We start from the raw sequence: 11,291 nt of genomic DNA on the forward strand, positions 1-11,291 counted from the left end.
CTCCCCCTCTATCTGAACCGGCAGGGGACCTTCTCTGGACCTCCCGAAGTCCACAACCAGTTCCTTAGTCTTTGAGGTGTTGAGTTGCAGGTGGTTTGTGTGACTCCATGCGACAAAGTTCCTCACCAGACTTCTCTACTCCTCTTCCTGATCATCCCAGATACACCCCATGATGGCCGTGTCATCTGCAAACTTCTGAATGTGGCATAATTCAGAGTTGTAGCAGAAGTCAGAGGTGTACAGGGTGACCATTGTCAATCAATCTCGTGCCGTGTCTCCAGTACATTACAGAATGTGTCCAGCTTGTCAAGTTTAAATAAATCTTCGATCGCTACCAGTGTGGCTTTGAAGTGCTGTACTGTGTGTTTGTAAGTTTTCTCGCCAACAAACACAACAATGGCGATGAAACATTTTGCACCGTCAAAGTCACCTGCGGGTGTCTTTGGTTTCATTCTATAATACTGGACTTATTTTTCTACAAAGGTTTGAACTTTGAGAGTCTTTAAACAAGAGAGAAAAGTGTGAAAATGTTCATGCCTGTCTGAGAAAAGTGTATAAAGTGTGTTGTGAGGGGTTCTACAGCCTTAAAACATCTATAATAATTGTATAAAAATAAAGTTGGCTACTTCGCAGATTTCACCTATTGCAGGTTAATTTTAGAACATAACTACCCCGATAAACGAGGGACCACTGTACTAAGTAATTTATTGAGAATTTTTCAGAAAAACAATATTTCCCCATTGGATAATCAGAAGAGAATGGATGAACGGATAATATTTCACCATTTTACTAGGGTGACCAACCGTCCTCTTTTTTGCAGTTGTTGACTTGTAAAAGCCTATCGTTTAAATATGTTAAAGTTTTCTTTAAGCAATTGTATTATTAAAGTTTTTCATGACTAAGCCAAATCTCTTCTTTTTTTGGAAATCAAATGGAAATCAAAATATGGTCACCCTAATTTTACAAGACAAGTTTTCTTTACTTTATTGGGTGCAGCCCATATTATTGAGTCATTTAACCTGGACTGAATTCATGGTATTTTACCAGACAGGAGACACTCCTTTCCTGTACAGCTCTTTTGGTAGTTATGTTTAAACAGTGATTGCGAAAGAAAAAAAAAATCTTAGAATTTCTTAAACATTTCTTGCATTTTTCAACTGTCTTTTTTTCATCAACAACATGAAGTGCAGGTCTTCAGGGCCAGCTTATGTGATAGGAATTCTGTGGAAAGTGCAGGGTATCAAGCAAGTCCAGGGGATCAATCACTGCTCAATCTCATCATAACAACTTTATTCTCTTAAACATTAGATCTTTAAACCATAGTCTAAGTGGATATATCACCTGAAGCTTAGATTTGCTCTAAATCTGACCAGGCCTGCTTCAATTCACAACTGAAAAGTGTCTGTAGAATATTTTTGCCTGTACAGTATAGTTATTTATTTATTATTTTATTTTGTAACAATGGAAAAAAGTATTTACTCCTTTTCTGTTAGCTGACACCCATCCTAGAGTAAATAAGTGCAACAGACAGAAGTGGTACCAGCAAGTACAGACAGATTTACACTTTAAAAGATTGAGAGAAACTGTATTGTGATCTAAGGAGCTTGGAAGGAAAAGCGTCTGGACTTCTTTAACCTCCTAGAACCTGGCGTCCACATATGTGAACGTCACATTTTGGGTTGCCTAGACTAAAATATGTAAATCATGTAAATTGACAGAGTGAGTGCACAGAGGGCACCAAATTTTTGCAGAGTTGCCACAGACCTCCAAACTTCATGCGGTCTGCAGATCATGTGGATTTAGTCGTGAACCGTTTACCAAGCAGCGCGACCTGATTTCTGCTTGTCTAGTCTGCCATCTGGTGGAAAAAGGCGGTAAGTGCACGTATGACCGCCTGGGTCCACTTTTTTTCTTCTTTGTTTCTGTCTCAAATAAGCAGCTGCTACAAAGAAACCCCCGAGCTGCCCCGCTGCTGTGTTTTATCCATGCCGGCTCCCTTACAGTCCGCCGGGCTTTGAGAAACACGCGCTTTAGGTACGTCCGTTACTTGGCTAGCCGAAGCTGTTAGCTTCCTCAGCAGCTACAACAGACTGCGACGTTTACGGTAGAGGGTGTTTGTGCGACCGCGTTAAACAGCTAACTAGCTTGAGCCCGCTGATGAAGTGCGGTTATAAAACAAAGGGATTAGCAATGCTGGCCTCGAGCTGTAGCAACACCTAATAACGGTCGCAGCTAACAGTTTTTACAGTAAACAAATGCTATGATGAAAAGCATTGCGTAGAAGTACTAGTATTGTGTTAATCACAGGATAAGTTGCTCTACTTTCCCCTCTGCTGATGTGAGCGTTGGTGGTATAGTGGTTAGCATAGCTGCCTTCCAAGCAGTTGACCCGGGTTCGATTCCCGGCCAACGCAAAGTCATTTTTTCACTAAAGTGGCAACTTTAGATTCTACTGTTAACAATTGTATATTTAAAAACGTGCTCACCCCAACGATTTTCATTTGGTGTCTGAAAACTAGCGTCTGAAAACTTTTTGTGGGGGAAAAGCTTTTTGTGGTATGAAAACTAAAGTCATTTAAACACACTGTTAGAATTTAAAGCTACCCGGATTTTCAGGCACTAATGCAGGCACAATCAGCTGTCTATGTCCTGTTAATGGGGACTTTGGCACGACTGTCCTATCCTCTCTTGCTTGCCGTGATCAAATTCAGTGAGTGTTCATACCAACGGGACAGGAATTTTATTCTACAAACTTAAACATGAAGAGGAACTCATGACACTAAATACAAAATATATTTAAAAAATATATAACTTGTCTCTTATGTTGTTCCTGCAGCTGCTGAATGAGCTCTGTTAGTACATGCCGACATGGGGAGGTATTTCCACAGCGAGGTGGACATTAAGAGCCCGTGGCATCAGGTGCTGGCTGCCTTCTGGCAGCGCTACCCAAACCCATACAGGTAATTAATGATTGTTTCAGTGAATATGCAAAGTCATTTCCATCAATGAATCTGATATTTTTCCCTTATAAAACAGTGAAAAATGTCACCTTATTATCTAGTACAATAAAAGAAAAAAAACACATTAGTCCATTTTCTCCAGACAATGGACAAAGTGGACCAAACTGTCGTGCTTTTATCTTGACTGCATCAACCCTGGGTGTTGTTTGGAGAACTTCAGTTTTTTAAACAATAAAAGACATTTAAAAAAAAAGAATGTGTGAGTGCCCTTAAAAAATAGATCTGTTTTGGTGTACCAGCACCCATGTACTCACGGAAGATGTCCTATACCGCGAGGTCACCTCCAGCAACCACCTGCTGTCCAGGCGACTGCTGACGAAGACCAACCGCCTGCCGGGCTGGGCGGAGCGGGTCTTCCCCATGCACATGGCTCGGGCGGTCTATGTCCTGGAAGATTCTATCGTGGACCCTCAGGCCCACACGCTCATCACCAAGACCTGGAACCTGAACCACAACACGCTGATGGTGAGATGCGCTCTGATTAGATCACTGTGGTTAATTAACCCCCCCACCCCCACCCCATGACAGATAGGATAGAGTTCAGATCGATGGTCTTATTGTCATCAAGTGATTTCTCCCACTTTGAATGGGGCAGTTTGCAGTTTGAGATAACCAATCAGAAAATGGCCACGAGCTGTGAATAGCATGAAAGCATGAGATCATGGTCATAAGAGGTGGATGTAATAGAGCAGACCTTCCCAAAGTGTGGGGCCCGCCCCCCAGGGGGGGGCGCAGAGCCATTGCAGGGGGGGCGCGGTATGAAAAGGGGGGGGAGAAAAAACAAAACTCTTGGACACTGCTAGCACGGGGCGCCCACAGAAATGCAAAGCAGGAGATGAAGCATTGCTGAATATGTTTCCAAACCAACTTCATTCTAAGCCAAAGACTAGAAAATCTGGTGAAGCATGTTTGCCCTTTGGTTTCACCTGCACAAGTGCCGAGGTAGGTCTCCCGTACAGGATTGGTTTTCCCTGCGTTGGGAGCAGCACTGTGCTCTCCCTATCACGGACAAACAGTATCCCACAGTTGTTTATGTTTTTAAACCCATTTTGCACAGAGAGGCATTTTTTGAAAAATGCATTGATAGCAATGTTGAATATTATTACACATACAGTAAAATAATCACACCGTGACGCCTCTGCCTTTCTAAATGGAGGGACAGTAACTGCGTTTGTATATGTTAGTGTGTAAAACCTGAAGACAGTAAGATTAACAGTATTTTGTCTCTATCTGCCATTCTGCAATTCATCTCATGTAAACAATAACGTGCGCACAGCGTGACGTGAATAAAGGCACATACCTTTGACGTTGCGTGACGAACTCTGTATTCCTCATCCACACGTAAACGGAAAAAAAGGAGTTTTAAAAAAATCTCAGTTTTCGGTGATTCGAAATGCTGTTTATGTGTGAACGAAACAGCTGCGTTTTCAAAAATACCCGTGTAGGTGTGGACGTAGTGTAATAGTTTACTTTCTTACTACCTGTAATTTATTGCAAGTTACTTGTATTTGCTTAGTTGTTTACTAAATGTTTGAGGTGTGAAAGAAACCGCAATGGAGCAAAATATGGGCGTGTGTGGTTGGAGGATGTGTTTGTGCGTGTGCGTGCGTGTTGTAAAACAAAGGCAGCAAAAAAAGTTTGGGAACCACTGTAATAGAGGAACCAGCTGACATGGTTTGAGCACCTGAATAGGAGATCTCCTGCACATCTAGACTTTGATGGACTAGGTCAGGGGTTTTGGGCATGTCCAGCTGTGAGGAGACCTGGGACAGAAACAGGACTGGACTGGGAATGCCTTGCTGGAAAGGCTGGAGATAGTTGCCTAAATGAGGCCATTCTCTCCACTTTTGCTCATCTCAGAAAGGACAAGAAAATGGATGAATTTGCAGATTTAAAGAACTGCACTGGACACAGGTATAAATGCTTTTTGACTGGAAAACTACAAGGCCTCTTACAGTCTGGTTGGTTTTAACATTTTCAGTATTTAACTAAGTTGAATATAATACTTTTTCCTGTGCTTGAACATAGTTTGTGTTTGGAGTAAAAACGGGCTTTTTTGTACATTTTCTACCGTCTCTGCCTCTAAGACTGTTGTGGAGCGGTGTCTGTTTGAAGAGAACCATGGTCGGCCATCTTGGACCAAATTGAGGAGGGAGGCCTGGATCTCCACAGCTGTATATGGACTGGGTCGACCCATACAGGTATACACAAACATACAAATGTTTCAGTCCTAAGGAAAATTGGCCACCAAAACCCAAACTCAACCTACTATCACTTAAAGTATAAAGAACACATCAGCTTCTCTTAGTGTATTTCTGATAGAGATTGACAGACCACGTGACCTTCGTGCATTGCTTTGTGGGTACCCGTGGCAACAAAATCAAAACACTGCATTAAGCGCTAGTATTTCCAGCACCGGTAATCATTAATTCTGTGGTTTTAAACCCTACTTGCATTTTATTTACCCCAAAAACAGTTATGTACAAAACGACGGACAACACGGCAGGTCCGTACAAAGGTTGATAGAGGGCGCCCAGTCTGGATCGCATTCCAGCATTTTGTAGGCTGGTTTTCCTACAAAACATAACAAACATTAGCCCGCAAAGCCACAGTGAACAAAGCAGCATAGCGCAATGAATTCTATTCAAATCAATATAAGACTTACTTGTAACCTACATCAACAATTATGTTATGATAAATTACGTAATAACTACAACAGAAGACGTACCTTTGTGGAAATGCTTGGAGCAGACTAACATGTGAGCTGGAGTGTTCTGAAACGTTATATTTGGTCTTCAAATTGCTGCAATCCAGGCCATACGTCAGCTCTTGTTACTTCGGAAACATGGCTTGAACAATTTCTCTTCCATGACGTAATCCCATAAACGATCTCTTTACCCGTCGGCTTCCCGTGGCTGTCATGCGACCGGCTATTGCAGTTAATAATACAACAGCTTCTCGCCATTTTTTGTGTTTCTTTTTATCGCTGTGTGACTGTTTTCATGTGAAAGCCTGCGTGCGCTAGTACCTCTTGCCACGAATTCCCAGAATCCTTTGCGGTTTTACCCCAGAATGACATCACATTTTCAATCTCTATAAAAGATCCCCAGTAATGGCTGGAGGTGTGGTCAACACGAACTTGATAACGGCTGCTTAGTTTGCCTTAATGTTCTGCATGTTTGCGATTATAATTTTATTCCATTATTTTTGCAGTTGGGTTGTTATGCTTGTTACATAGCTTCATGTTGGATTAGCTAATATCTCGGTTACTCCTTGGCAATGCAGGTCATAAATAAAACCCCTGACTAGTTAGCGAGTTGTTGCTGGGGAAATTCGTTGCAAAGAGGGTGCTGCACCAAAATTCTGTCTGCGATTGGTTTGGTCTCTTATCAGATTGTCCATTGTCGCCCATAGTTTGCATGGAAGATGTCTGCAAACACTCAGAAAATTGTGAAGTAATACCTCCTGGCTCTCAAGCCAAGCCAAGATACCAAAACCAACTATGTGACCCTTCGTCAGTATCTATATACAGCTAACGTATGGTGCGGGTATTTATCTTTGACTAATTCTTTGTCTTTCTCCGCCAGGAATTCGGTCTTGCCAGGTTTAAAAGTAACCAAGCTAAAGCCATGAGAGGGCTGGAGTACTCTCTCTCCAAGCTACAGAGTAAGTCACAAATACATGCACACACACATTTGTATTTCACCTCTGAGGGCTTCACCAAAACCTGAAGCTTAATTACCACAAGCTATGTGTTTTTGTACAAAAGTCCTGAAACTGTAAAAAGAAATCCAGTTAAAACCAAGAAAACAAACGTCAGCCTATCACAAAACCGCTGTTTTTTTCTTTCTTAAAAAGGGAAATCATCATTTAAAAACTGTGGTTTTTATTTTCTCTGATCATCTTTGTCTAATTTAACTTTTAGAGCATTTCATTAAACGTTGGTCTCAATCTTGAGACCAACATTTACTGTATTGCACACCTTTGGTGGTGGCTTAGAGTGATGTCAACTTTTTCATTGATTTTTAGATTTGGTCACAGGAGTCACAATTTTTTTTATTTATTAAAATATGAATAACAAATGTCATATGAGTCTTCTCTTTTGACTTTTTTATGTAGATGTAGTTTAGATCAGCCTGATTTTCGGTCATTAGAACTTAAACCTTAGATTGCATATAAAAGACGACGGTACACTCCGGGTGTGAGAACTGTGCATTTTCTTTTCTAGTGTTAAACCTTAAACCTATTTTCAGCTCCATTATGCTCATATTCAGTTTATTTTTCACTTCAGGGCTCAGATCAGTGTGACAGTTCCTCATTTTCTACTTTTATTTATCCACAGCTAGTGACCAGGGAGAGTCATCAGAGAAGCAAAAGCCCCTCCCACCACAAGCCACGCCGACCCCCAACCAGAAACCCAAACAGTTTGTCTGAACATCAGTAGGAACAACAAGCCCACAATAGAGATTGACAGACCACGTGACTTTTGCGCATTGCATGCCGGGAACTCGTGGCAAAACAATCCAAGTACCGCATCAAATGCAAGCATTTGCAGCACTGCAAAACGTTCATTCTCCGGTTCCAATACCTTCTTGCTTTTTCTTTGCCCCCCAAAAAAGGTATGTACAAAACGAAGGATAACAATGCCGGTCTGTACAAAGACAGACTCGACGAAAAGGCAAAGAAAAGATACGTGGAAAAAAATCAAAGGAGTGAAAGGGTTAGACCCTTACGAGCACACAGAGTGGACAAAAGACGTTAGCGTGCTGCCCAACTTTCACCACCACCAGTGCATACATTCATGAAGTTTAGTAACTTCAGGTCACTGCAACAAGCCCAGGTACAGTTTACTGACGGATGGGTACAGGACCTTGAAATGCACCGTGTAGAACGAAAGACCATCGCACAAACAAAGGTAAGTTTACCAGTCTCACAAATCGTCTTCATAAATACACATTCGTTAACCGTTTATTAATAGGACCTTTAAGCTCAATGGTAATTAATTAGTAGTGGAAATAATTTCTGGTACGGATTACAGAAATGTAGCAGTGACAATAATATTGTATGCTGTAATCGTACTGGGCAATTAGTGATACAAAAAAACAAAAAACCTGTTTTATCTGCTTTACCCGTCGGCTTCCCGTGGCTGTCATGTGACCGGCTATTGCAGTTAATAATACAACAGCTTCTTTCCATTTTTGTGTTTCTTTTTATCGCTGTGTAACTGATTTCAATTGAAAGCCTGCGTGCGCTAGTACCTCTTGCCACGAATTCCCAGAATCCTTTGCGGTTTTACCCTTGAATGACGTCACATTTTCAATCTCTATGGCTCGTTTGAAGAGCAGCACTAAAACGGTGGGGCATCCACTCATCCTCAGTTCTGATTGGTGACACATTAGCTGATACTGATTACTTTTCAAAGTCACCAATCAGAGCAATGAACTACAATAATTCCCAGGATTCCTTGGGACTGATTTAATCATCTTATTAAAGTTTTAGTAATTTTTTTTTGAAGTTTGCAGTTTGTAATTTGTCAGTTATGTAATGTAAACATGATATTAAGTTAATAATTTAAGTTTATGTTGACTTTTCTTATCTTTGTTTTTATATTTTTATATGGAAATAGTTTTTTGTCTTATTTTGTAGAATTCTCTGAATGATTATTGTCATCTTGGATTTCTTTGGGACCTCCCACAGTAAATGTCTTAAGAGATTTTCTATCAATAGGAACGGGTTTACATCAGATTCAGGTAGTTTAGAATCAGACAGTTGTAGAAATGCATGTTTCATAGTATCCATATGCCAGTTTGAGTAAATGTTTGTTTTCTGGTGGTATGGCTCTGATCTTAAAATTCCAATAGATTTATGTTCTGGATAATTGGCCAACCCATTGAGACCAAGGGGAAGGTCAGAGTTGAGTTTTGTTTTGTCTCATGCTAAAGAGGATATTGTGTTTTAGATGTAGTCTTATCCGTTTTGGCTTTCCCATTTTTCCATTTGGTAGCTCGAAAAAGGGTTGTCAGTAACCTGGTGTATGTTAATATTGCAGCATGCCAAGCTGCATTATGCAAAATCAACCTCTGGGGCTAACAAATAAAGCTAATGTTAAAGCACTGAACACTGCAGTTTCTCTAATATCCACTTCAGACTGGTTCTAAAAGTGACCAAAAGTGAGTCAGTTCCCACAGACGCAAAATGTCAAACTTTACAACAGAAATAAAGATATTTACAGCCTGCTACAAAAAGATATTTTGGCCATATAAACTGTCCTGCATGTTGGCTAGAAGAGGGACATCAGTGTTAAAACTTCTGCCCACTCCCTGTGTGTTCTATATAATATCTATTCACACATCTTGACGCTGAAGGTTCTACATGGTTCTTACATGGTAAAGTAAGCACCTGAAAATAAAAGAGAAAAAACTTGTGGGCTGCAAATGGTAGTTTCTCATTGCCCGGATAAAAATAATTTGTTAAACAGCCCTCACTGGATTGACCAATGCTTGTAATGGGAAAGCCTAAGTGAAGATATAAGAAGGAAAACTGTAGATTAACCTGAGTTGGGAAGGTCTGTTGGAGCTATTTCTAAGCAACTGCAGATTCCAAGATCATCAGTTCAAGCAGTTTCATCTAAGTACAAGTTATTTGGATGTCTCATTGCTAAGGACTGAAAGAAGAGCCAAACTGTCACTATCAGATGAGAGGAAATTGGTCAGGATGTTCAGGGATCCCCCAGGCTCAAGCCTGCCATGAACAGGAAACTTCTGGAACACCAGCATCAACGTCGATAGCAAAGTCAGTTTTAAATTGCCACGGAATGAGAGGGTGCTGACCAAGAAACAAACTCCTACTCCAAAAATAACACCTTCAAACTCCACTGAAATTTGTAGCTGCCCATATGGACAAGCCAAATGCATTCTGCAGAACATCTTTATGATGAGACTAGACGACCGGGGCGGCGGGTTGGGAAGCTCATCTATGTAACCGGAAGGTTGCCGGTTCGATGGACAAGACACTTTACCTACTGCCTACTGGTGTTGGCCAGAGGGGCTGATGGCGTGATATGGCAGTCTCACTTCTGTCAGTCTGCCCCAGGGCAGCTGTGGCTACAACTGTAGCTTGCCTCCACCAGTGTGTGAGTGAATGAATAGTGGAATTGTAAAGCGCTATGAGGGTGTCGAAAAGCGCTATATAAATACAATCCATTATTATTATTATTAGACAAAGGTTGAACTATTTGGCCAAAATGACAGGTGGTGTGTTTGGAGGAGTAGCACTGCAGCGGCCGTCAAGCATGGTGGTAGCGTCATGCTCTGGGGCTGTTTTTACACTATTGCTACTGGTACATTACACAATGTGGATGCAATAATACAGGACTCCTTTTTTTTTTTTTAACTTGACAATGATCCCAAACACAAACGAAAACTCGATTCAAATGGATAAAGCACATTAGCTCACATTAGCTAAGCCAGGTCTTTGCGAGGAAACTAACCAATTGAAATAACCTCTACCAATTCTGCCATGATGAATGGTCAGTTATCCAGCCTGAATTATGCCAGAAGCTTGTTGATGGATACCAAAAGTGTTTGGTTGAGGTCAAACCTTCTGAGACATTTAACCAAATACTAGTGAGGATGTAAGTATATATTTAAGTCTTTATGCATAGTTTTCGACCCTGTGTGAATTAGAGAAAATTCCAAATAAATTCAAACTTGAGCACCCAGCTCTTATTTTTTAAAGTAATTAAAGATGTATGCTATACCATCATTCCACCATCGAAAAAGGCCAGTTCCAATAACTTATTTAAAAAAACCAAATTACCATGACATTCATGATGAGTGTGTATAAACTAGAGATGGACCGATCCGATATTACGTATCGGTATCGGTCCGATACTGACCTAAATTACTGGATCGGATATCGGAGAAAAATAAAAAATGTAATCCGATCCATTAAATATCACGAAAGCACCTCACAAAACTTGCAACACGCCGTAACTCACCTCAGAACGTTAGCAGTCGGAGCAGTATGCATCACGTGATAGAGCGGCTGTGGCATGCAGGACCTGTCGGTGGTTTGGATAGCATGTGGAGCTTCGCTAGCAACCCGGCATTTCATCTCCGACAAAGTTATCCCCGAGAGAAGTAAAGCAAGTGTGTAAGTCCATCTCTGAATGTTTGTAAAGCATTCCTGCCTTAAGCTTAACAAGCGATATATGGAGCGACTGCCTCTCCTGCTGCTACTTCAATCACGAAACTGCTTAACGATCAGCTG

The 11,291-nt window shown here is 41.1% G+C and overlaps 1 protein-coding gene and 1 non-coding gene across 3 annotated transcripts; both read left to right on the forward strand.

The window, feature by feature from the left end:
• The first annotated feature begins 1,812 nt into the window (after positions 1-1,812).
• Positions 1,813-9,265, forward strand: LOC146578937 (PRELI domain-containing protein 1, mitochondrial-like). Of its 2 annotated transcripts, none has more exons than XM_085269456.1 (6): positions 1,813-1,874; positions 2,837-2,960; positions 3,260-3,485; positions 5,108-5,221; positions 6,608-6,686; positions 7,363-9,265. In XM_085269456.1, exons 2-6 carry the CDS (start codon positions 2,869-2,871, stop codon positions 7,452-7,454), a joined length of 603 nt encoding a protein of 200 aa, XP_085125582.1. In that variant the 5' UTR covers positions 1,813-1,874; positions 2,837-2,868; the 3' UTR covers positions 7,455-9,265. The 2 variants fall into 2 exon arrangements, with proteins under 2 accessions (XP_085125582.1, XP_085125581.1); XM_085269455.1 differs by lacking the exon at positions 1,813-1,874 and adding an exon at positions 1,904-2,034.
• Positions 2,343-2,414, forward strand: trnag-ucc (transfer RNA glycine (anticodon UCC)). Its single transcript has one exon. It is a non-coding gene; the product is annotated as a tRNA-Gly (tRNA).
• Positions 9,266-11,291: the final 2,026 nt, after the last annotated feature.

The sequence above is a fragment of the Mchenga conophoros genome, linkage group LG3 (assembly GCF_057382185.1).
Source record: "Mchenga conophoros isolate Kocher_MC1m ecotype Shallow Benthic linkage group LG3, M_conophoros_male_GT1.1, whole genome shotgun sequence".
Lineage (NCBI taxonomy): Eukaryota > Metazoa > Chordata > Actinopteri > Cichliformes > Cichlidae > Mchenga > Mchenga conophoros.

What these genes read in the sequence shown, in the direction of transcription:
- LOC146578937 (XM_085269456.1), top strand. Translation starts at nt 2,869, where the DNA reads ATGGGGAGGTATTTCCACAGCGAGGTGGACATTAAGAGCCCGTGGCAT. An exon ending in CGCTACCCAAACCCATACAG is followed by an intron (nt 2,961 to 3,259) that starts GTAATTAATGAT and finishes TTGGTGTACCAG; the next exon opens with CACCCATGTACTCACGGAAG. An exon ending in GACTGGGTCGACCCATACAG is followed by an intron (nt 5,222 to 6,607) that starts GTATACACAAAC and finishes TTTCTCCGCCAG; the next exon opens with GAATTCGGTCTTGCCAGGTT.